Below are 24745 nucleotides of genomic sequence, written 5' to 3'. Positions count from 1 at the left end.
GACGGTCACGTCCCAGTCCTGTTTGGCTTTCTGAGCATCCGCCCCGACCTGAGGGACCACCTGCTCCAGAAGGCCTACCCTGCTTACCCCCGGGACAGGGCACTATTTGTTGTATAGTGTCATTAGCTGGGTAATAACCGCGTCCTACTTTCACGGTGTAATTACCATGTGCGCTTGCTAATTGCCTTTTACACCTGTAGCGATACTGCCTCACACTTCCTGCATTCACGGTGGGATTCCTGGGCATCTCACGCAGTCCCTGTGCAGCCGAGATGTGCCACCATCACCCCACTTTACAGATGCGGGAACGATGGAGTCGTAGACTCTGCCAGTGCCCCAGGTGCGCCCCACCCCTTTCTGTCCGTCAGCTTAGGAAAGGCTAAAACAGCTCAGTGCACGGATGGGACAGGCCCAGTGCTTCCAGCTCACAGAGGACACTGAGGCTCAGAGACCAGGGAGGTGAGGGGGCCCAGGTCACAGTGACGTGGTGGTCGGACAGGAACAGGACCCAGTGTCAGCCCCTTCCCCAGGGCCTCTCGCCCATCGGCTGGCGCACCTCACAGTCCCAGTGCCTGAGCCTGAGCCTGAGCGCCTCCCCCAGCCCCAGGGGCCCGCCACACAGAGTCAGCATCCACAGTGAAGAGAAAAGATATTTAATCATCTCTCGCTCTAATCTCACAAAGCGCCGTGTTTTCACAAGTGCGGGGAGGGATTGCTCTCAGCAGCATTTACCAGTGATTCCGACACACGCAAGAAAACGCCCAGTCACCGTGTTGATGCTCACTTTAATTTCCGCACTGAAAAGAGACGGTGCACCGATGACAGCTTACAGTGACGCATCTTAACCTTTAAATTAACCTTCGCTTTGGGGGCGGGAGGGGGAGAAAGGAAAACATGGAAGGGTGACAGTGACATGGGGACCAGGACACCTCGGTCTGCTAACAAGGGTTCCTGGAGACATCGCCCTCAACCCATGAGCTAGTCAACAAGACAGGCAACAGTTCAGACACATTAAAAAAACTAAAAAAAAGAAAAACTAAAAAAAGAAAAACAAAAACCCATCACGGTTCATTCTTAAAATCAAGCACAAAAACCGATAGTGGATACGAGGTCCTGCGTGCCCGTCTGCTTCGAGGCCTTCTGGGGGCGACTGCACAGCGTGGCTCACGCAGTGACTGCGTGACACCGGGGCCACAGCACCCCGGCCCCGCGGAGCCGCAGGTGCGCCCTCTCCCGGCGCAGCCCCGCCTGCAGGTGGGCTGGGACACGCCTCCCCGAAAGCGGCAGCCCCGCAGCCCGGGAGCAGGCTGTGTGCTTTGGAGGCGCTGCCTCTGGAATGTGCCACGGGCTGGCTGGGGGGGGTTGAGTTACGCTCCACACACTGTTTAAGTGCTCACTTTATTTCTCATGTGCAAACTGTCACTGTCTAAAGCTTTCAGAAGGACGTGTATAGATACGAACACCCTGCAGAGACAAGGGTCATCGGGAGCCGGGCCCCTGCTCCGGGCGGGCTGGGGCGGTACAGAGATTTGGAGAAAGGCCGTGTTCTGCTGCGCTTGAACTCTAGTCCCTGATTCGGCCGTGCGGAGGCGGGTCCTCAGTAGCTGATTGTCCACTCTTTGACGGAGGCATCGTGGGAGGTGGTGACCAGCGTGTGCTCGTCCAGCCAGGCCAGGCTGCTGACGTGGTGGAGCCGGTGTGCATCTGAGGAGAAAGACACCCTTGAAGGAGAGCCCAGCTGCTCGGCTCCTCCGCACACCGTGGACGGGGAGGACGAAGCAGCCTGTGGGGGCCCGGACTCGATTGTTAGGAATCCCCTTCCCCTCGCTGCAGAAGGATCAGGGGCTGGGAGGGAGGAGAAGCGGGCGTCCCCTCCGCTGGCGCTGACACTCAGGACACTGACCTACACAGGACGACCCCGCCCGGGACGTGAGCCACGAGGGACGACAGCGCCTGTGACGTGGGCTGCTGCCTCATGTGGAAATGACGTGTTGGAGTAAATAAAATTAACCATTAAAAATAACTTCCTGTTTCTTTTTTAACGTGGCTGCTAGAAAAATGTAAAGCCCCCAGGATGGCTGTCCTGAGGCTGCTGTCGGAGAGTGCGGGGCTGAGGGGGGTGGGGTGGGAGGGGAAGGGAGGAGGAGATGGCCCGAATGCTTGTCCTCAACATTTCTAAGGTGAAAAGCTAATCTGGCTCAAGGTGACGGTATGAGAAGATCAGGCCACGGACGGGAGTGCTCTTACAAGATGTCACAGAGCCCTGCCGCCGCGGGCACAGCGAGAAGTCCCGACCTGGACGAGGCCCCACGGACCACGCCGGTACCCTGACTTCGGGCTTCCCCTCCAGAGCTGTGAGCGACTAGTTTCTGTTACGGGTAAGCCCGTGTGGACTGACTCAGCAGCCGAATGGACTCCGACAGAGATGTCAGAGGCCCGACTCAGCACGGGGCCTGTGGATGGAGACCCCCAGCTACCACTCCTGCTGTCAGTCCGAGGGCCCAGCTCAGCCGGCAGAGCCTGGCTGGATGGGGAAGGAGGAGACACGCCTTCACCGGTGGCCTCCCCGGAAGGACAAAGGGGACACTGGAGCCCGGGGCCAGCTGCCTGGGAGCCGATGGGGGTGAGAGTCACCTTGGATCTTGACTCTGGTCTCGGGGTCACTCAGGGTCCAGACGTACACCATCATGTCCATGCCCCCGGAGGCAAAATGCTCGTTGTCTGGTGACCAGGCCAGGCAGACGATCTTCGCATGGTGCCCGTAAAACACATTGTTCTCCTAGTTGCGGGATAAAAACAGAGGCAGCAGAGGTCAGGGGTCAGGCCAGGGATGGATCCTCACCAACCCTCCCAGAGACCAGGAAGCCAGGCGACGCCTCCCGCTCTCGGCCTCCTTGTCAGAACCCCACGAAGTCCCTGCTGCTTGAAGATGCAGCCCCGCATCAAGCACCGGCACCGTCCGACCCCTCAGCCCAGCGAGGGGACACGGAAGGGCCTGGCCAGGGAACTGCGGGGATGGAAGGCATGAGCCCCCGCCCCCCCTCCGCGGGGCCGGGCCGCCTGGGCAGAGGAGGAGGCTCTGCCCGCGGCCACTTCCAGAGCGTGCCCCGGCCCGAAGCCCTCTCGCTACGGGGTTGCTAGCAGCACATCCCATCTTGCCAACCCCCAGAAATGGCCCGGATTGTCTTTCTCGTTTGCCTCTGGCGGCCTCTGTGGATTCTGCTCCCGTGAGTTACTCAGGGGTCTCAAGGCTCCTAACAGGCAAACCAGACCACTGAACACGTGATCTCGTGGCACCAGGCGGAACACACCATAGGGTGGTGTTTATCTTGACAGGTGAATGCCAGCAAACATGTACTCTTGTTCACGTGTGTCTCTTGTTATGCGAACATTTTACAGCGGGATAAAATGTTAATGGGAGAGTCTAGCTGGTGAATTCTTTTAACTCTGCTGTAGCTTTCAGAACTGTCCGTGTTGGGGGTGGGGGGTCGCTGGCGGTGGGGAGGCCCAGGGACTGGGGACCCGCCCCCGTCCTGTGCTGCCCCCTGCCTCTCACCCCGCCAGGGACCAGGTCTCTCCAAAGCACGACCCCGTTTGTGAGCAGGACGGGCGCCGCCCAGGGCAGCGGTGCTGTGAAACAGGAACTCACTCCCACGTGCAAAGCGCCCTCGGCTGCTCCCTGCGCCCTATTGCTGGGAGCAGATGAGCTGCCAGGTGCCCTGGCGACTGGGTCCTCCTCCCCACCACCTCCCAGTGTCCCGCAAGTGCACGCAGTGCTGGGACAACCAGCGCGCGTCTTTCCTGGACCCAGACAGCGATGAGCCGAGAGAAAAACCGAGCCCAGGCCCTCTGACAGAGAGAACAGGCCTCAGGGCGAGGCGGGCACCTAGCCAGGCCCGGCTAAGCCCTCGGCACCTTCACAGCCGCCGCCGCCCAGCTCCCTCGCTTCCTCGGAACTGTAATCTATCTTGCCAAGAACACAGCTCCCACGGCAGGATCTGCCCCACGTCGGTCACGCTCTAAGAGCAAAGTTGCCTGCTCCCGTGCACCTACCTGGTTGGTGACAGGAGGGAAAGGCCGTGGCTCCCACCCGCCACCCGCACGGCCCGCCACGGGGACACAGGACAGCCTGCCACTCACCGCGTAGCCGTCGGCAACGCTGAAGACCGTGACCACCTTGCTGGCGTCGCACACGGCGAGGAAGGCGCCGTCGTGGGAGTAGGCCAGGTCTGTCACGGGACCCTTGGCCTCCAGGAGCTTGCCCTCGTCCTTCAGCGAGGTGCCCAGGATGGAGTACAGGCGGACATTCCCGTCCTGCAGGGGTCAGGGACGGGGCAGTGACTCGGGGAGGTGCTCCAGGGAGGGGCCCTAGGCACCCCGATTCTGATTCTGTGTCTGGGTGCTCGGGAGTCTATTTTACAAACACTCCAGAAAGTTCCAGCGAGGGCTCCCAGGCCAGGCTCTGAGAACATCGACACTCGTCAGCTCTCTGTGCTCCCAGCACTCAGCAGCGCCTTCCAGCACCTGCTCCCTGGCAAACCTCCCTCTGCCCAGCTCTTCCAAAGGGCTTGTGCCTGCCATGCAGCCCACTCGCTGCCCCTAAGCCCCAGGGGTCCTTGGTCAGGGATGCCCATGGCCGACCGCTGCCCAGCTCCCAACAGCCGGAGCCTCCGAGGGGCCTGGGCATCTGTGGGTGGTTCTGCCTGCACTTGGGAGCCTGACCAGGGTGGATGCACCTCAGGTGCCTCCCCTTCGGGGCAGGGAGCCCTCAATTTTATGCCCCTGGGGCCTGGCACTGAGAAGTGCAACACTCACTGGACTGAGTTGGCGAGGGTGGCAAGGGTGAGCACACGGGACGGAGCTAGAAGGAAAGGGCGTAACCGGGGCAGGTGGTGTCCCTGCAACCGCCTGAGGCCGCCCGGGACAAGCCAGGGCCCAGCCTGCACTCAGGCCGCTGAGCTGCCCGTGTCCCAGAGGCGGTTCTAGGTCCCCGGGTGGGTCTGAAACGTCCCTTCCTTGGTGCCGTGCACAGAACCAGGACAGGACTCGCCAGGGGCTGGGCAGACCTTGGGGACTGAGGGTCACCATGGAGGTGTCCTGGCTGGTTCCCAGGGGCCCAGTGCCACTCCCCCCACACTCACAGCCCAGGCACCCAGGGCAGAGGGCCTTACCGTGGCCCCGACAGCCACCATGTCCCCGCCGGGGTGCACGGCCACCACCTCGGGCTCGTAGCCGGGGCTGTCGATGCTGAAGCACTTCTTCTGGTCCTTCAGCAGGACGATCTGGAGACACAGGCAGCGGTCAGAGCGGGAGCCGGCACGCGGCTCAGCTCCGGTCGGGGCTCCCTTTCCGGCCTTGCTGCGGGCGGACCGTGCGGGCCAGCCTCAGGCCTGGGACCCCGATGATGCTTCCTGCCTCGTCAGTCAATGGGACAGCGACGGGTCCTAGTCACAGGACTGCAGGGAACACTGGCCGTGACGCCACGCCATCACCCCTACTGCCGCCATCACCACCACAGCACCTATTTCCCCCGACAGAGGGCGGGGCAGCTCCCGAAGCCTGAGTCTCAGCCCCCTTGGGGTAAGACAGGATCCAGGGCACAGGTGAATGCCTAACAAAGCCAACCAACCAGCAGCCATGCCCACGGAGTGAGCCACTACCTGGCTGAGAGCTGCAGGCCTGAGTCCCTGGGAGGAGGCGGATCATCGCCCGTGCACACAGAGCACCTGCCACAGGCCCACAGCCCACTCCCTCTTGCAAAGGCCAGGGGTTCAGAGGCCTGGAAAGCGCCCTCTCGAGGAAGCATCCACCCGCCCATCCAAGAACCTCGCCTTCCAGTCCCTCCCCGACGCGGCTCAGGCGCTCCAAGGCATTACTCCTCTGCCCGCCACTGACCACCGGCCGTGGCAGTAATTGCCTGGCAGGAAGTCGGGTTATCTAGGACACAGAATCCATTCTCCCCGAAGCAATTAAGCTCACAGAACGGGGAGGGGCTGTGGATGCTGAATGGCAGCTTCTTTAGCAGGGTTCGCCACTCCTGCCAGCACGGGCCTGGCCACTCCTGCCAGCTGGGGCCCAGTCACACCTGCCTTCCTGACCCCCACGCTGGGATGCCCAGGTCTGCCGGGAGATGGTGTCTGCCACAGAGCAGAATGCTGTACAAAGTGGGTCAGGCCTGGGTCTCAGGCAAGGGCGTTTCATTCCAGAAATTCCAAGAGAGACAGTATGTAGGGACCTCAACCAGAATGAATGAGGACCAGGCTGGGGAGCTAGAGCCGCAAACTCCTCCCTGGCTCGAGCCCCTGCCATCAGGTGGCCTTGGGAAGTCACCAGATCACCCAGGCTTCAGCCTCCTCCTTAAGAAAGGGGCTTACAGAGGTGCAGGGGCCATAACCCTCCTGTGAGCTGTCAGAGAGGAGGAAACGGAGCCCAGAGGGGGTGAGGGAAATGCCTGAGGTCACACAGCGCCGCCCCTGGAGGGCTGGGATCACGAACATGAGTGAAGCCTCAGCCCTGCTCTGCCTCTCGGAGGCCTCACAGCAATGGACACACAGGGCCTGACGCTCGAGTGCAGGATCTGACCGGCTGCCTGGGCTCAAATCCCAGCCCTGCCCTTTGCCAGGTGCACACTTTGGGCAACAACTTCCCCTCTGTGCCTCCGTGTGCTCATCTGGAAGAAGCGGATGACCCCACACGTAACTGACAGGACTGCTGAGTGAACATGCTGAAGGCCAGCGAGGGCAAAGAGCTCAATGAAAAGGTCTGTTCGAGCCACTGAGCCATGGGATGGGACGGGACGGGACGGGATGGGATAGGATTCAGAGATGGGACGCTGCCCAGCTGCCCACCCTGCCAGCCAACACCACGGGGCCATACCTGCCCGATGCACACAACCACCGTGTATCCTCCAGGGCCAACCGCCACGCACTTGGGTTGAACGTCCAGCTTCACCACCCCCTGTCCGCTGTCGGAGAGAAGGAGAGCACATGACGGCCATGCCGGGGGCTCAGGTAGGTGCGCACACACCGACTATGAACCCGCGGCAGCTCCGGCTGCTCCGGAGGACGTGCTGCTGTAACCCACGGGGTGGGGGCGGGGGGTCGGCTAAACCCGGGGGAATGACTCAGTCTGGGAGAAAGCTGGAAATCACGGCGGGGTGGAGGGTGGGGGCCTGGGGAAGGGTGACGAGAGGAACAAAGGGAGTAATTGCTGCTGCTATTTAAAGCGGTTAAGTACCCACCCCCCCACTGCACCGTGTCACTGCTCTGGCTTCCTGTCCAAAGACCGTTTCCTGGGTGCAGACAGTACTGAGCTCTGCCCTCCTCATCCCAGGCCGTGACCAGTCTACTCAGCAACTCACTTTAAAATACATGGTGTCCCCAGAAATGCATACACGCGCTCTGAATAATTATGAAGGCCGTGATTATTAAAATTCATTTCATTTTCAAAACTGAGCTGTCAGCTGCTCAAGGGTGTATACATTTTTTTGGACACCCTGTATAATCCGTTGTTTTTAATGGGTAAAAATTGTGTTCTTACTTTCAGCTGATACTATGAAAACACATTCTAGAAAAATTTGCACACACAAGAACTTCCTTGAAAATAATAAACCGAGGCAAGTTCCACGTAACTGGGCCAAGCGTGGGGTCCCAAAGGCTCAGGGAACAGGCCCGTGAGAAGGCGGCCAGGCTGTGGCTCTGCCCACCGAGGGTTCTCTCACCCACCGAGGCTCAGGGGCAGTGCGGCTCCGGGGGAAGGCAATGCTGGGGTCACTGGACAGCGGGAAGAGGACTGGGGCCGGAGGTCCAGGTTCTGGGGTGGTTCCTGCGCTCATCCTGAGGCCTAACTGACCAGTCCCGAAAGGCAAGCGAGCCACAGCACGCATGTCCGCTACGATGGGTGCCGTGCCCAGTGAGGGTCACCAAGACGACCCCCAGGAGCCTGCCGCCTCTGGGAGGACGGTGGCGTCTATACAACTAACCGCAGAGTGAGGTCTGGGGAGAGGGTGCTGGAGGTGGAGGCTGCCTGCGGGTAGGGACAGGACCCCCCTTCCTCCTCGCCCGGCCCGGGAAACTGCAGAGTGATTGTTAGAGCAACCAGCCCGCTCCCTGGACTGCCAATCAAACCCCAGGGCAAACCGAATGCGACACTGCTTCTCACTCACATCTCCCAGTGCCCGTCTGTCCGTGGGGCACCTGCCATACGCCAGGCACTCTCTGGCCTCACTGGCGCCAGTCACCTCACCTTACTGGTGAGGAACAGCCGAGGAGGGGGCGCGGTGAGACCTGTGCCCGGGCCTCCCAGGCTACACCTGGTCACGGTCTGCGCGCACCTGGCCTCTAACCCAGCTCCTGGCCAAGAGCCCAGCAACAGAGTGAGTGCCCAGGACACGAAGCGAAGAGGGAGGAGACGGTGAGAGTGGTGACTGCGGCAGGCACAGCGCCCTCTCGGGGCGGAGGTGAGTCCCGGAGCCGCGGGCAGCTCACCTGTAGTCCCGCAGCGTGAGGTTGGTGTACCGCACCGTGTCGTCCATGCTGCAGCTCACCAGCTGCCCGGACTCGTCCACGGTCATCCTGGACACCTGGTTCGTGTGGCCCTTCCCAGTGAAGGAGTCGTTCTCCCCGGTCTCGGAATCCCAGTAATGTGGGGGGCGGTTAAGGGAAAGTCGGACCTCCAGAATGGGGGGCGGGGGTGCCCACAGCCAATCCCTGTCCCAGGCAGCCAGTGAGGGACAGGACAGTAAGCACTGGGCCTGAGGCGAGCTCCCCGTGCTCATCCACGCCTCAATCTCAGAGCCGTCCAAGTAAACCAGCAAGGCTGCCGACCCGATGCAGGGCATTCATAACCCAACGTGCCGGGTCAAAGCCTCCTGCGGTAGCGGTGCACAGGCCAGCGGAGCTGAGGTCACAGAACTGCGCCGAGCGAGTAGTTAAGAGCGTAGACAGATCACAACCCAACTACGGAGGCCGTTGCTGTGTAACAGCCAGCGCTGTGCTCTGCTCCTTCTGGAACCTGCTGTGGAGCCCATGTCCACCAGCAGGAGGCTGGCCGTGCCCGCTGCTCAGCAGATGGACACCAAGCTGCCCCAGGTAAAGCCTGGGCCGACCCATCACAGGGGGCCATGTTCGTGCCCTGTGAGCGCCAGGTGCTTGGGTGTGAGATGGTTTAAATGACGAGATTCTTCTTTCACATCAGCGAGTGAGCCTCCCATTCCCAATGCAGTTCCAGTTCCCGCTGGGAAGCTGGTGTGCGCTCCGCGCTGACCCTCCTGTGATGGGGACTCCAGCCTGGGACCCGGCAGGAAACGTCAGGATCGAGGGTAACGTGTGTGCACTGACACAGGGTGGGGATGCGTGGGTGCCGGGAGGGGAGAACCCAGGCCATCTGAAGGCAGTGGCTGCACACCCCACCAGGAGAGGCAGGTTCTAGCACCTTCTCTCCCCCCTGGACATATGCCCCCTTTCCCCTGCATCTCTTTACATGTAAAGGGGCTGAGGGCGACTTATCTGCCTCCCTCTCTTGGGACCGTGGGGAGACTCCCTGGATCTCATGAAAATGACGAAGGTCTGTAGATGGGTCTGTGGAGGCGTGAGAAACGGGGAGTCCCGGTCAGCCCCTTCCAGCTGCAGCACAGAGACTGGGAAACTGTCTACACGAGGGCAGCTCAATGATGTCCCCAACTGGGAGCCAGGCCTGGGTATGGGCACCTGTGGGGGGCACCCGACAGACACCTGCTCCAATGTTCAGGACGGTCCTGGGAGGAGGGATTCCCAGCCCCGGCCAAGAGCACCGGGTGGGGTGGGAGGGGAGGCAAGGGCGGTCACACACGCGTCTATCTCAGTGCTGACTGGAGAAGGGCGGCTCGGTTCTGGTTCCAGCCCCGCTGCCCAAGGGGCTGTTGGCCTTGGGTAAGGCGCTTCAGCAATCTAAGCTGGTTTTCCCATTTCTAAACTAGAGGGCTCTACTAAGAGGTCCCAGGTCCTTTAGAACCTGAGACTCACCAAGTGGATTGCTGGGAGAGGGACGGGCCAGGACTAGTCACAGACAGGGGAGCACCACTCAAGGCTACAGAGTGAGAGGTGACCCGCCAGGTCACGGCCATGGCACTCGAGTGGCTGCTGACAGCTGGCTGGCCTTGCCTCTGGCACCACCCGAGCAGGAAGCTCCACCTCGCCCGCCAACGGCCCCGAGCCAGCTCCGAGTCAAAGGATATTGATGTGTCCGTCGTGGCTCCCGGAGTAGATGTAGGACTTGCCGCCGTTTTTATGCACCGTCAGGCACTGGATTGACTTGCTGTGACCCTGTGGAGGAGGCAGGGCGGGGAGCTGAGGACATGCCAGCCGGCCTCTGCGACTTCCAACTGCTCCCTACCAACTCCGCCCGACCCCGAGCTCCCAGACGATGCCCCGAGTGTCCCAGCAGAGGCGGGTCTGCAGCGGTGGCAGCAGGTCAGCCCGAGCTCCTGGTCGGGCTGCAAGTTTCCCGAGATGACAAAACCACTGGGGCTGACAGCGGGAGAGGGCAGAGGGCAGGCCCTGGGGAGCAGGGACAAGATCCGGGTGGGGTCTTCCCGCCCCTCTGCTCCTCCCTGCTGCCCTGACCCCTGGCCAGGCACTTGAGGCCTCCACACCTCAGGCTCCATCACTTCCGAGTTCACCTCCTCACTCGCCTCCAGCCCCTCATGCCCAGGGGGCTCCCCGTGTGCAGTCCCATGTTCAAATCCCGCATGAAGTCCAGGCCCGCCTTAGGCCACCTGGTCCTCCTCCTCGAGGTTCTCGTGGCTCCCCAGGTCTGTGACGGTGCTCCACTTACCCTGTCTGGGCTCTGGGGGTCATAGCCCGTGAGCCCCTAACTGAGGGAGGCTGAACCCCTCAGGACAGGAGGAGGGGTGAGGGCCCCTGGCCTCCCACCTTGCTAAACACAAATTCCCCCCAAACAACCAGCATCCTGCCACTTTACCAGAGCCCCGGGCCCGCCTCCCGTCAGCCCCCCTAGCCTCTCCCTTTCTGCCTTACACAGCAGGTGCCTCGGGCAGCCTCACCTTGATGACCCGCAGGGGTTTGCTGGGATTGTTCTTGTCCAGGTAATTGATGTACCCAGACAGGGAGATGCTGAGCAGGTGGTCCTTCTGCCACAAGCAGCCCAGCTGCTGGTCCAGAACGTTGGAGCCCATGGGGAACGTGGTGACGACCGAGTTCACATTGACGTCCCAAATTTTCGAGGTTTTGTCTCCGGAAGCAGAAAGCAAATGAGTGCTATCAGGACTCCAACTAATCTACTCAAACAAGACGGTGTGCACGCGTCAGATTTCAGTGGGAAGTGGCCTCAGAAAGCAGCCCGGCCACAGCCCCCACTTCCGAGCAGGGAGAAGCAAAACCAGAGTGGGGGGCAAGTCGGGGCACGGACGGGACGAGTGTCCAGGCCATGTCATCCGATGGACGTGACCCCGAAGCTCTGGACCATCCCCCGACTCTGTAGCTTCTAACTGCAAATCTGTTCGGCGAATGCAAACCGGCCCGACCACGACCACAGACGAAGCCACGGAACACAAGCCCATACTCACAGCATAAATGCCTCCGTCGTGAGCCTTGCTCCCGCCCAGGGCGCACACGTTCTCTCCCGTCTTCCCGTCGTAGATGTGTATCTTTCAACAGAGGGAGGCTGTGGGTTACTGTGTGCACGCTGAGTGCTCTTCCTGATCACTGTTCTGTCAGTTCCCGACCGACACTCAGAGAATTACCCTAAAGCTCTGCTCCATTGAAGGGGAGACAGAGCCGTGTCTCCAGTGCTTTGGTGACAGCCCCGTTCCAGGTGGGAAAGAGGGAGATTCCTACGTTCCCACGCCGAGACCGGCTTTAGTGAGTTTGTTCTGAACAGTCACCGAGGACGATCAGAGGAGCCCCCCTCCACGGCCCCAGCCCGGCCCGGCCCTCACCTGGCCGTCAGCGCTGGCCGTAGCAAATCTGTTCCCGTCGGGGGAGAAGCGCACGCAGTTGACGAAGCGGCTGTGGTCCTGTGGAAAGGGGACCGTTATCCACCCGCGGATGGGGGTCCAGGAAAGCTCTCTGGGAAGCACACAGCCTGCCTCACCGCTACTGCTGCTAACCGAGCCCACAGCCACAGGAGGACCCCGCAGCTCCTGTCAGCGAGGGCTGGCTCAGCTCCTGCCTCGCCCTGGCCCATCTCTCTGCCTGGAGGGCCCCTGAACACCCCGGCCAAGGCTCCGTCTGCTACGCCGTGTTCCCTCATCTTGGGGCAGAAGCACCCTCTTCCCTCTCCCCCGGAGCAAGCTCCAGCCCAAGCCCGTGCTGCTGTGATGGTGAGGCCTCCTGCCCGAGGCCCCAGGCCTGGCCCAGGCCCAGCTCAGCTGTGGGGTTTGTACTCCTGGCTCCTGTGTCCGCTGACCCCCGCTCTAAGGGTGTGTGCTGTTCCCTTCAGTCCTAGGCACGCGGAGCGGGAGGACAGGGCTTCCCAGTGGGGCACCCACCCACTGAACCAAAGTGAAATTGAGTCCAAGTTCCAACCCGGGCTCTCAGGCCTTGACTGCCCTGCCTTCACTGCCACACCCACCATCCTACCACTGCGAGGGCCTCGGGGCCTCCAGGCACCTGTTACAGGAGACACCAGACCCGAGGCCAGGCTGTGCGGAGCCGGTCTCCAGTTTCCCCTCCAGAGCTCTTGGCTGAGCCAGCTCCGGGCCCCGAGCAGGAGGCTGGCAGGCAGGGGCCCCTGGCGGGGAGCCACCTGAGGTCAGATTCTTAACTACTCAGGCCACCTGCAACTACTCTGCTGTCCACTCCAGGCTGGAAGGAAGCCAGCCACACAGCAGGGTCCACCCGCCCTGCCTCGGGACCAGCGATGCGCGAAGCCAGGGGCAGGAGGGTCTGAGACACCGCCTCCTCGTAACCCCCAGTCCTCAGGGCAGCCCCGAGGTGAAAGGAAAGCTCTGAAAACAAACCACGGCTCAAACCCTGGACATCTGGCCAGACGGCCAGTTCTCTCGTCCCTGCTGCTCCAGGTTTCCTCCACAGAGTGGACAAGGCAGGGGGGCTGGGTCAGGGGGGCTCGGGACCTTGTGACTAAGAGGCTTGGCAGGCGGGGAAGAGGGGACAGGGCTCCCTCACTAAGAACGGGGAGCTGGCCACAGCGGAGCGGGCCTCGGGGCCTCGGGGTGCCACCGTGGGCACTGCCCCTCTGCCCTGGGCGCAGGAACAGGCTGTGGACTAGAGGCACTGAGCCACCTATGGGTTGTCACAAACTGCACTTTCACTGGTTCCCCGAGAACGAAGCGCCCCCCATACAACCTGGCTCACTGAAGTCAGGACGCCCTCCTGAAAGGCAGTACCGGGCGACTAGGCCCTTGTCCTCCCCTCCTGATTCCACACGCCCTTGGTGGTCCCATTAGGGTGCCACCGCCTCTCCTTCGAAAGGCTGTCCCCCAGCACCGGTCCCGTCTCCTCAGTCACAGCACTCAGCGGGCCCCGACGCGGCGGGACACGGTCCAGGGAAGGTGCCTATGTGCCCCTGCAGGCCCGGGAACGATGCGGGCTCCCGGGGGGGGGGGGGGGGGGGGCGGGCCACAGACCAGTGCCACTCCCACTCCAAGCCCCGGTGCTGGGTGGCTTTAAAGTCTCCTCTCAGCTTTCCCTGCGATTGGAGCCAAGAGTCCAGAAGAGCAGGAGACTGCTGTCTGCTCCTGAAATAGCCCATTAACCTAAAGAGGGAGGGAGCCCCACAGCCCATTAACCAAAGAGGGGGGCTAAAAATAGCCCTTCCCACGGGAGGGGCCGGGACAGAGGAGGAACGGGCTGGGCAGCATCTGGGGCGGGTTCCAAACTTGAGCATCTCACAGCTGCCCAACCTGGCCGCCACCTACCGCACTGGGGCTTGTGGCCCTGTCCCACCCCATCAGCCCGCTGGGTCACAGCATGGGCCTGTGGGCTGGCTCAGCCTCCGCGGTCCCGATGGGGAAGGTACTGGGTGGCTGGTCCCCGCCTGCTGACCTTTAGTCACAGCAGCACTTACTGAAGCTCCCCAAATCCTCCCTTGTCATTGCCTCCGGCCCCCATCTCCGCCCTCTCACCACGGAGAAAGCGGAGGCGTAAAGCAAATTAGGTGATGATGAAGTCATGCACCCAAGTCCATGTCATTGACAGGACAGACCCCGGGCTCCACAGCCTGATTCCAGTGTGCACAGGTGGACTAGCCCCAGCTCAGGTGTCCCCGCTGGGAGCCCTCCCTGGTCCCACCTGCCTTGTGCCCTGGTCCGGAGCGCCTGGGGACAAACAGGCTCCGACACCTGTGCCCACCATCACCTCCTCCCTTCGGGGCTCCGAGACGCGGCTCCTCCCTGACCTGGGAATGCCGCCTGGCCCTCCCTCAGCCGCTGCCCCTCCCACACCTGGCTTCCCCTCACTCTGCCAGGTCCCCCCTGTAGGGCACCTGGAGAGGCAGCCCCGCGCCCTTCACCTGCCTCAGCTGCACCGAGAACAAAGGAGACCGCCCTCCACCTGCCTCTCCTGGCACCAAAGGGACAAAGGCTTGTTCTAATCTTCCTTGGGCCACTCGCTGTCCAGCCAGGCACCTGCTGTCAGCCAAGGTCAAGCCTTTGTGTCAGCCAGGAGCACGTGGAAAGCTGGGACTGAGACCCCACAACCTGGGACATTTCACCAGGGCATTTACAGCATCTAATTCCTCTCCTGTGCCCCTTTACAGGCGTGTCCCTGCCCCTCACCTTTCCCGGGAAGGCGCTGGAGACAAACCTGCGTGTCTCTGGAGGCCCACCTCCTGTCACCTTGGTGGCTCAGCTGGTCTCAAGATGGCACAACCAGAGAGCAGGCTGACACCAGCCCTGGGCTCCCTTGCTAACACAGCAACTGCAGACCAGGATGCTGGTCTAGTCACATGGCTCGTAGGTGCTCGGGACTCCCACCCCAGAATGCACACTGCATCCCAGACGAAGCCCGGCCCTGTGCAGGGCCCCTCCTGCTGGAACTGGAACATCCACACCGTCCTAGTGCAGGATTAGGAGGACTGGGGACCGTGTGGCGTCCCCTCACAAACCCTGCTTTCCGTCTACACACCAATGGTGTGCGCCCGTGACCTCTGCCATCCGCATCTAACAGGTTTAGGCTCCACGGGCTTCAAAGCCCCCCTCCAGAGAGAAGCCCACTTACGCCAATGGTAAACTTGAACTTGAATGGTGGCCCCTCGAAGAAGGCGGCACAGTTATCGTCACTGCCCGTCACCAGCCGGTATGGCCTGCTCTGCTTGATGTCCACGCTGTTGATGACTTTGTTGTGTCCCGTGATCTCGCCCACAGAAGAGCCGCTGTCCCACAGGAAGACGGCTCCAAACCTTTATCCAACGAGAGGAGTCACAGGACAAAGAATCAGTCCCGAGAAGCTGGATGAGACACGGGCAGCTGAGTGTCCAATTCAGCCCCGGCTCATGACCGTACTTCACACTCTCATCCAAATCACACACTGATGATACTGCGGTTTTGGCTCAACGCAGTATCTGTCAAAAGCATCGAGACCACATGTCTGCGGAAGGGGCTGGAGGTCCGTGTTTGTGTGGCCCAGGGCCAGCAAGCCTCCCTAAGAAAGCATCCGCCAGGGGACCGGTTTTATGGTTAGTTTCCTTACTGGGCAGGACACGAAATACACCTGCCATCCCCTCTGAGAGGAGACGATGCCTCGCTTTCGGCTGGCATTCTGTGAAAATGTATTGTTTTGGTTACTATTTGCAATCTAATGAAAAAGAATTGTTAAGACCAACAAGAATGCCCAGCTGGTGTGGCTCAGTGGTCGAGCATCGACCCACGCACCAAGAGGTTGCCAGTTCAATTCCTGGTCGGGCACATGCCCGAATTGCATACGGGCGTGCAGGAAGCAGCTGATCGATGATTCTCTCTCATTGATATTTCTACCGCTCTCTCCTCTCCCTCAAATCAATAAATACATAAAAAAAAAAAAGAATTACCTGAAACTCTACGGAAGAACTGATACCTACCACAATACGCATTAAAAAGAGGTTCCCAATAAGGGAGACAGGCATATGCCTGCCAAGTTCAAGTCCTGGAGGGCAGCCATGGTACCCTAGAGGAAACCCTGACTGCACTGGGAATAAGAAAACCAGGGTTCCTCTCTGGTCACTAGACCTGGAGTGCAGCAGCCACTGAGGGCCACCTACTCAGGGTCCACTCACCCCGTCTTCCTTAGTGAGGGGCCCTGGGGTGATGTGCCCAGCTGGGGAAATGTCAGTCTCCCTTGCAGCTGCTGGGAGGGAGGGACCCACTCCTGCTCGGTAAGAGCTGCAGCTCGTTCACTTCCTCCCTTTGCTGCTTCCTGCTGCTGGCAGGTGGCATGATGATGGCGGAGTTCCAGGACTCCAGAGGCAGGCAGAGGTGCCGGGCCCTGAGACAACCCCGAGGAGCGCCCCCAGTTACATGTCACTGAAGCCCACCCTGAAGGAGCCCGTGGCCCGGGCCGCTCACACCTCTGTGAGGAGGCTGAGCCTGGCACCTATGGGGACCGAACACACACTCGTCCCAGCTGGCACACTGAAGTCACTGCACCCCTCCCACCAGGGACACCCAGAAAGAAGATCAGGGGACATGGAGGGGAGGGCCAAGGCCAGACTCACTTCTCCCTGCCTTCCCCGACCACGGCGATCCTCTTACTGTCTTCTGTCCACGCAATGTCCTTGATCTTCCCAGCGAAAGGCTGGTACTCGTACTTCAGAAGGTGCTCCTTCTGCGTGGTGTCCCAGATCCGCAGCTTCCCAGACACATCTGCGGACATAGCGGGTGGCGGGAGCCCCGGTCACCACGGGTCCAGGGCTGCAGAGCTGTGCAGCCTGGGGCACGGGCCTCCGGCAGTTGGCCAAGGCCGCCTGGGAGGAGGGGTGTGGTGTAGGTCACCAATCCCCAGCCACTCGCTGACCAGCACCTGCTGCCTCCACGAGGCCCGCTACTGGGTGTGTGCCCCTCACCAGATTCCGTGATCACCAGATTCCAAGATGTGCACAGGCAATTGGAAGCCCAGGGACACAGGTGGCAAACCCCAGGCACCAGACGCAGTCTCGCTTTATGACCATCTCTTTCCTTGTAGGGGACCTAAATGGCACACGAGCCTCGGTAACTAACTTCCTCAACACGGGGACTGGAAGTTCTTCCAGTGCACAAGGTGAGTATACCAGTGACATCTGCCTCTCTCCTACATGGCCGCGGCATTACTAACAGAATCAAAGTGCGCAGCTGGGCAGCCCGGTGCATGCCAGGCGTGCGTGGTGGCCCCCATGGGGATCTGTCGACCCCACTCCCTCGAAGCCCCACTGCACCTCAGGCAGTCAGCAGCCTCACTCATCACAGCACAGCCCAACCCCACGACTCTGCTGCAGTGTGAGTAAGCCTTATGGGAGACGCACAGGGAGGTGCGGGAAAGAGGGGTACTACAGACAGAACGGGGTGCCAGGCCTCGGAGCTTCTGCCTCAGATCAGTGATAGAGTAGCAGTCCCTCCCTCCCTGCCACGAGCCAACCACCACATTCCAAGCACCAACCCCCTCACGCCCCTCCCGCATGAGCACAATTCCCACATTCACAGGAAAAATGGAGGACTTGATGCGAATTCTGGAGGCTTAACTCCTCAGCCCGGAGGGGTCTGGGAAGCCCTCCCAGCAGGTGAGCAGGCGCTGTGCTCCCAGGACACATTTCAGCACCTAACTAACTGGACAGCGGTTCCGGGAGACAGCTTTTGTCCTGTCCAGGTGGGGCCCTGGGGAGAGAGCCCCACACTCCACATGCAGCCCTGCCCTGTGCGACTCTGCGGCCCTCAGGCACCCATAACCTTGCCACCACGGGGGGACGTGCCAGGGGAGGGCTGTCCCGAAGAGGAACGAGTGGACAGGAGTAAAGTCTCATCAAACCAGCCCTCGGGACACCAGACTCCTGTTAGGGGATAGTCACAACCAGTCAGTGAGTTGGCTAAGGCTCCACAGCAGCCCCACACTTGAGAGCAAACATCTGGCATCTGGTCCAGCTGTGGGACAGAGAGGAGACACACTGCCGCCTCAGGCACATCACTCACTGAGGGGCTCCCATGGGCCCTGGTCTGCTCTGGGCCCAAATCTAGAAAGATGACCTGGCATGTCACCTGAGGGGAGTTCCAAAGGACCTGGACTCTTTAGGTCCCTTTGCTGAACAAACTGGCCGACAGTGTCAGGGAGGGGTTCGCATGCACCCTGGGCACACAGCAGGCCGTCCAGCGCCTGTGCTGAGCCACGGAGAACACAGCCACAGCACAGACCCCGGCACCCACCTGCGCACAGGCTGCATCCTGCTCCCCCACCTCCCTGGGCTCCGCACATGGCCGGCCTGTGCTCCACAGCCCAGGCTCCACTCCAAGCATGCAGTCCTCTCCCCACCGCCTCCCCGGCCAGACCAGCAGCCTCCTCCATCAGCCCTGCTTGCTCATAAAGTTCTTTTCAGAAGCAACTGCAGCCAGAAAAACACATCGGGCTGGAGACCAGGCACCCGGGCCCCGTCTGACGAGGGCAGCCCTGGTGCGGTCACCAGAGGATGACAGAGTGCCATGGGTGCCAAGCCTCATACTACGTGCACAGCAGGTATCAGGAACATTAGCCAGGGAGCACAGTGGACAAGCACCTGCCTGGGGTCTCAAGGGGGAGAGACAACAAATACACGGCCACCATGTATGGGCTGCCCCCGAATCCTCTGCTCACCATGGCTCTGCAGCCTGGTCTCCACGTCCCTCCCGAGCAACGCTCACATCCTTCTCTGGGCTCGGGGCCCCACTCCCGAAAGCCTGCCCCATGCAGCCTAGGTCACCTGGGAATCACTGCCTGGGTGCCCGGGGACTGAGCACGGGCACAGACCGCCACCTCCAGGAGGGCACTGGAGCTGCCCTGAAGACGGCGCCACACTGAGGAGCACCGCGTGGCACTGTGCTCCCTGAAGGCAGACATGGACCGCCTTGCCCATGCCTGGGACCCTGGGCCCTGGAGTGGGCTTCCTCACACAACAGGCCTCCTGGAGGGTTCAAACATTCAGCAAATGGGGACCAGCCAGACTTACAGGAACCTAGGATCCAGCAGAGGGCTGGCACCCCGTCTGGGAGTGAGCGGCAGGTTTCCCCAGGCCCTGGCCCCCCGCCCCACACAGGCACAGCAGGTACCAGGAACGTTAGTTAGCCAGAGCACAGCGCTCCCCCAGCTTCCTCCTCCTCCACACTGCACCCCCACCCCCACCCGGTTTAATTCAGCCCAGGACGCTCCTTTCCTCTCTGCAGGAAGCGAGTCCTGTCTCCAAGCTGGGCAGAGGACCAGCGCGCTGCAGAGTAAATGTGATCTCCGCCCAAGAGCACCTGCACCCGCGGGCAGCCCCTGGGTCCTCCATTCAATGAGGGCGTTTGTAAGAAAGTGTCCAGCTGACCCTTCTCTTGTGTCGACTGTCCTCGCTGACTCGGCATTAGCATCTGAGGCCACTGATTACTGTCTGAGCACCACGCCTGGGGACACGGGGCGGGGCAGGGCAGGCCTGGCCTCGCCAGTGATTCAGCAGCCAGGCTCCAGGCTCCAGGCACCAGGGAGGAACGCTGTGCCAAGCAGGCAGTGGGGGCCCTCCAACCACATCTCTCTCCTGAGAAGACACGCTTTTAAAGGTACCAGGGCCAAATCTTGGGATTTTAACGAAGAGACACGTTGCTGGCAAGCTAGGCCAGAATAAAAAACCTCCCAGGGCTAAAATAAATCACAGGATAGAAATTAGAGCAAGTTTTACAGATGGAGTTAGAGTAGGTCAAAACACAGAAATCATTCAGAGCCCAGTACATGCCAGACTCCTGACCAAGCCCTCCACATACAACCCCGGCCGGCCGGCACTGGTGCGCACCGGTTTCGGTGACAGACTGCTGTCAGGTGCCCACTACGCAAGAGCTGTCCTAGCATTTTACATACATTGCACACTGGACCCTTCCCAACCGGCCTGGTGGGTTCTTGCAGCCCCGTTCAAAGAAGAGAACACTAAGGCCCAGGAAGGCTGCGCAGCCAGGGAGGGTGGTCCCGTCAGGGACAGGGCCATGCCTGGCCTGCCATGCCCAGAGCAAGGGCAGTGTAGACAAAACAGCCACCAGCGTGTTTGAATCCTGGCCCTTCCCTACTCGCCCATCAGTTCCTTCAGCACTTTGGTTCTGCCTGTCCCTCTCTGGGGACGGGAGGCGGCCCACATCAGCTCCTTCACCTGGCTCTCCCTGGGGCCTGAGACAGGCCAGGCACGGGCCAGGCAGAGAGTAAATAGCTGCTGAGTGTGTGAATGAATGATGTGTGGGGTCAGGGTAACTCACTGTAATTTCTGTGCCTCCCTTTCTCATCTGCAAATGGTAAGAGGTCTACCTCAAAGGATTAGGTGAATAAAGACAGCACCCGAGAAGGTACGGATCTGCGTGCCCAGCTGCTCCCTGAGCCGGTGCCCAGCTGGAGAGCAAAGGGTGAGAGAATGAGAGGAGCTTTGGCGGAGGCGGAGGCCGGCATTGCGCTCGGTCCCAGGAAAGGAGCAGCAGGAAAGGGAACACAGACAAAGCTAAGTTCAGAAACACACACACACACACACACACTCACACACACACACACACACGCACACACACACGCAGGCTCCAGTGATCACGACGCAGCCACCGCAAAGGCCCTGGCCAGCCTCACAAAAGCACTGCTGCTGACCTCCGAGGCTGGAACCAGCAGGCAGGCTGCAAGCTAGAAAGCAGCGGAGTGGGCTCTTCAGTGGCTTCTACTTTTCTTGTCAGCCCTCAGAAACTGATCACATGGGTCCCCCCTACCACCCCACATTCCTCCACACCCTCCCCACCACCCTCCCAAGGCAGGAGCCCAGCCTGGCCCCAGGGCCACCACCAGCCACACGCACACAGGTACCTCCAGAGGCGATGTAGAATCCGCTGGGCGCGTACTTGGCCACCACCACCTGATGGGCATGCTCGGTGTAGATGTCAGCAAGGGCTGGGTTCTGCAGGGAGGAGACCCGAGTGAACACGAGGCAGGTAGAAGCAGTCAAACTACTTTCCGCTCTCCCAATGGATGGATGTGGGGGAAATGACACACCCACAAAACTTACTAGTAAGTCAAAAGCACCACAAAGAAAATCCCAGAAGTGTACACACCCACTGCCTGCCTCTCGCTGGGTGACAGAATTCTAGGTCATTTTACCTCTTTCTCTTTTGTCTATGGTTATAGAAGTCAAGGTAATGTTCGCTCCTATGCATCTGTGAAATATGCACATGAAACAGAAGTTTCATTTTTAAAAAATCGGATCCTAATTGTCCCCTATTTATGCAGGCTGCAGCTGCATTCTTCAAGTCAAGCTGGTCCCGCCTGCTCAGAGCCAGCCCTGCCCCAGCTGCCACGCAGGGCAGGACCCAAACAGGGCCTCTGGCTTTGAGGAAGGAGAACAGAGCAGGGCACATGGCTGGAGGCTCTCCTGTCAAAGCCCTCGGGTGGGAAACGCGGATCCCCACCCCTTTGTGTAGCACGGAGTGAAGGCTGGCTGGGCTCTGCAGCAAGATGGCCAGCACCTGGGACTAGGAGCAGCTGGACTACTCAACAGTGAGGTCTTAACATATGATTTACGGAAAGTAGATCCCCCTCAACCCCAACACACACACACACACACACACACACACACACACACACACACACACCCAGGCCTCAGCAAACCTGGACCACGCTGAGATGCTCCCAATTTGTCCCCACAGCTGTGTTTGCTTTCAGGAGGAATAAAGACTCGGTCACTGAGTCCCTGACACCCGCGGTCAGCTTTCTATGAACCACATGCTCTTTGAAAAGAGGCAGCTTCCCACAGACCAGGGTATGGACACATACCCTGAAGCAGCTGCTGCAGGTGCTACTAACTTGGCCCCCCCACAACTGTCCCCCCACCTGCTCCGACCACCTGGTAATCTCCCTTCCCTCATCTCTTTGCAAGATCAGAGGCCTGCATTCTGCTCAGCCTCCTGGCCACAGGATCCCTACACACCCCACCCCACCCAACCAGAGGCCAGAGAAGAACACCCTAAATTCTAGCCCCATCAACCACTGGCCACCTTCCACCAATCTTGGCAGCCCCAAGTCTCTGTAAATGCTGTTCCCTCGACCAGCAACATTTCTCCCTGGCTGCTAACACTACTTATGCATCAGACCTAATTGAAGAGCCGCCTCCTCCATGAAGCCTCCTGTGATGCCCTGCCCTCTCTTCTGTGCTTCCCAAGCATTCCATATGTCCAGAGGCAGCTATGACATGCACAACGGTCCCTCACGTCCACGTGCATTTATCTCTTTAGCCATCACAGCAGTCAGCAAACAGCTGGCACTCAATCAATGCTTTCTGAAGGAAAGGAACTCTGAGCAGCCCTCCCTCAGATCCCATGTCTGCCCCTAAGACTTAATACTTATTATTATGTGATGAAGTAGGCACTTGATATATGTGGCTCATAAGTTAATTAGCCTTGGAATAAACATTTGCTAATGAAATTAGAAGATAGCAGGTATCCAATAAGGATATCATGAATGGCAGAAAAGCAAATAAAAAGGCGCTCAGCATCATACTAGTCCGTTAGGAAATGCAAATCAAAACCACAATGAGATACTACTATGTACCCACTAGAACCAATGAAGTTAAAAGATGTTAGCAAGCATGAGGGGGCGGGGGAGGGGCGCACTGGAATTATTGCTGGTGGGAATTTAAAATAGCCTGGCTGGTTACTTATAGCTAAACATAGACTCACCCACAAAAACCCAGCAATCCACTTCCAAGAGAAAGAGACGCACACGTCCACAAAAAGTCCTGTGCATGAAGTCAGAGGTGGAAACTAGAAAGCCCTCAAAGGTCTCCCGGAGAAACAAACTGATTGGCCATCAAGAGGAACAGCTACCACCTCTCCCAACTGCGAGGATGCACCCCAAACACAACCAGGACTGCTTTCTGGGAAATCCTAGAAAAGGAAACCTAAAGCGACAGGAAGCAGGCCGGTCCCTGCTAGGGGCTGGGGGCGGAGGGAGCCGACTGACTGCACGGGGCAGAAGGGGCTTTGTAGAATGACTGGAATGTTCCATGTTATGATTATGGATTCTGGGGGCGATCACTAACTATGTATAGTTGACGGAACTCAAGTTGTACATACTTAAAATGGAGGGATGTCTCTCGCATCTAAATCACCCCTCAACAAAACTAACATGCCTGGTATCCATTAGATGTCTGCCTATTTCCTGCCAGAGCAGCCCTCACTCACGCCCCGACACCGACAGGCTCCCTCACAAAGAAGCCGCCACGCTGTGTGCACAGCCACCACCACCACCACCACCACCGAGGGCCTCCTTCAGGTCAGCTGCTAGGATGACCAGGTCTTACACCCACACAGTGGGCACCTACCCACCCACGCTGGCACCCACAGCCCGGAGACCTGGCCACCACCCGCTCTGCCTTTAAAAAGGGTGGGCTCCGCAGAGGCCTCTGGGGAGGGAGGGACGCCCCTGGGAGGAGGCTCTGTCCTAAGAATTCCTTCCCCTAAATGGGCAGGGCATCTGCGAGCACAGGGCGTGTGAAACTCCCAAGGTTGTCCCGGGCAGGCTCCGCACCGGAATCCTGGGCTGGACGAGACATCCCTCTTCCAAGTAACACCGGCCAGTGGGGGTGGGGAGTGGGACACAGGAGTCACCAGGCTGAATATGGCTGCCTGAGTCAGCGGCCACTGCTCTGCCACAGGGAAGCTGGCCACCGGAGGCAGAAATGACACCCCCCTGTCCCCAACGTGTCCTGCCGCAGGGCAGGCTCATTCCACATCAGCAGTGCCCACTCAAGCCTTCCAGGGGCAGCCTCCCTCCCCCTCCCCCTCATCTCCTGCTGTCTGGAGGAACAAAAGCAGGATTTGGGATGAGTAGTGATTTGAGGATGAGCTCTGAACCACAGAAAATGAGTCGGGGGGAGGGAAGCCCAGTCTGGGAGCATCTGGAGCCCTCCGCTGGGGCCAGGCTCCCTCTCCCATCCTCAGGAGACCTCCAGATCAGGGCTCTAGTGTCCACCAAGGGGTGCGGAGGCTGGGCACACTCCCCTGGGACTTCCTTCCTGTGCTCTCGCAGTCAGAAGCCCTGGCACTAGAGGCTCTGCGGGTGCCACGTGGATGTGGGCAGAGGCTGACGGAGCCACTAGAAGCCGTTGCCTTGCCTGCTACCCCAGCCCTGCCCCTCACTCCGCAGCCCTGCCCAGTCTTCTAACAGCTCCCAAGCCCACCTCCTCTTTGTACCCGACCCAGATTCTGTCTATTTCTTCCCATTCCCCCTGGAACCATGAAAATATATTTTAAACCCATCTTTCCTTCCGTCAATCCACCGTGGTCTCTGGGTCCCAACTCTGATCACCTCATTCCCTCCTTAGAATCCCTCCTTCAGGGGCTGCAGGACCTGAGCCCACTCTTCTCAGACCCCCCGAGGTCCCTTCCTGCCCAGGGCCCACCTCAGGGCTGGAACAGGAGCCGTCCTGGCCCCACACCCCGCCCCACATCCCACAGGTTTCCCCCTGCTGAACTCAGGGCCCAGCTCAGGCCTGCCTGACGCTCAGCCACTTCCCTAAATCCCTGGGCTGGAGCCTCGATGCTGAAGGCTGCCAGAGCAGTCACTACTGTGCCGAGACGCAGGACCACGGGCCGCCCCTGGTCCACCCC

At 60.1% G+C, this 24745-nt stretch overlaps 1 protein-coding gene across 1 annotated transcript in view; it reads right to left on the bottom strand.

Moving 5' to 3' along the window:
• Nucleotides 1-632: 632 nt before the first annotated feature.
• WDR1 (WD repeat domain 1) overlaps nt 633-24745 on the bottom strand; it is a 30200-nt gene continuing 6087 nt past the window's right edge. Inside the window, exons 3-15 of the mRNA XM_079771059.1 lie at nt 20949-21039; nt 16648-16795; nt 15177-15357; nt 11936-12013; nt 11564-11644; nt 11042-11275; nt 10212-10301; nt 8487-8671; nt 6877-6964; nt 5172-5282; nt 4141-4314; nt 2635-2779; nt 633-1704 (exon numbers count right to left, since the gene is read on the bottom strand). Coding sequence (XP_079627185.1) covers nt 1598-1704; nt 2635-2779; nt 4141-4314; nt 5172-5282; nt 6877-6964; nt 8487-8671; nt 10212-10301; nt 11042-11275; nt 11564-11644; nt 11936-12013; nt 15177-15357; nt 16648-16795; nt 20949-21039 — 1713 coding nt within the window. The 3' untranslated portion in view covers nt 633-1597. The remainder of the gene's footprint in view (nt 1705-2634; nt 2780-4140; nt 4315-5171; nt 5283-6876; nt 6965-8486; nt 8672-10211; nt 10302-11041; nt 11276-11563; nt 11645-11935; nt 12014-15176; nt 15358-16647; nt 16796-20948; nt 21040-24745) is intronic.

This window comes from Cnephaeus nilssonii (genome assembly GCF_951640355.1).
Source record: "Cnephaeus nilssonii genome assembly, chromosome: 1".
In the NCBI taxonomy this organism is placed as follows: domain Eukaryota; kingdom Metazoa; phylum Chordata; class Mammalia; order Chiroptera; family Vespertilionidae; genus Cnephaeus; species Cnephaeus nilssonii.
Note: the sequence above shows the minus strand (reverse complement) of the source record. Positions and strands in the feature narration are given on the sequence as shown.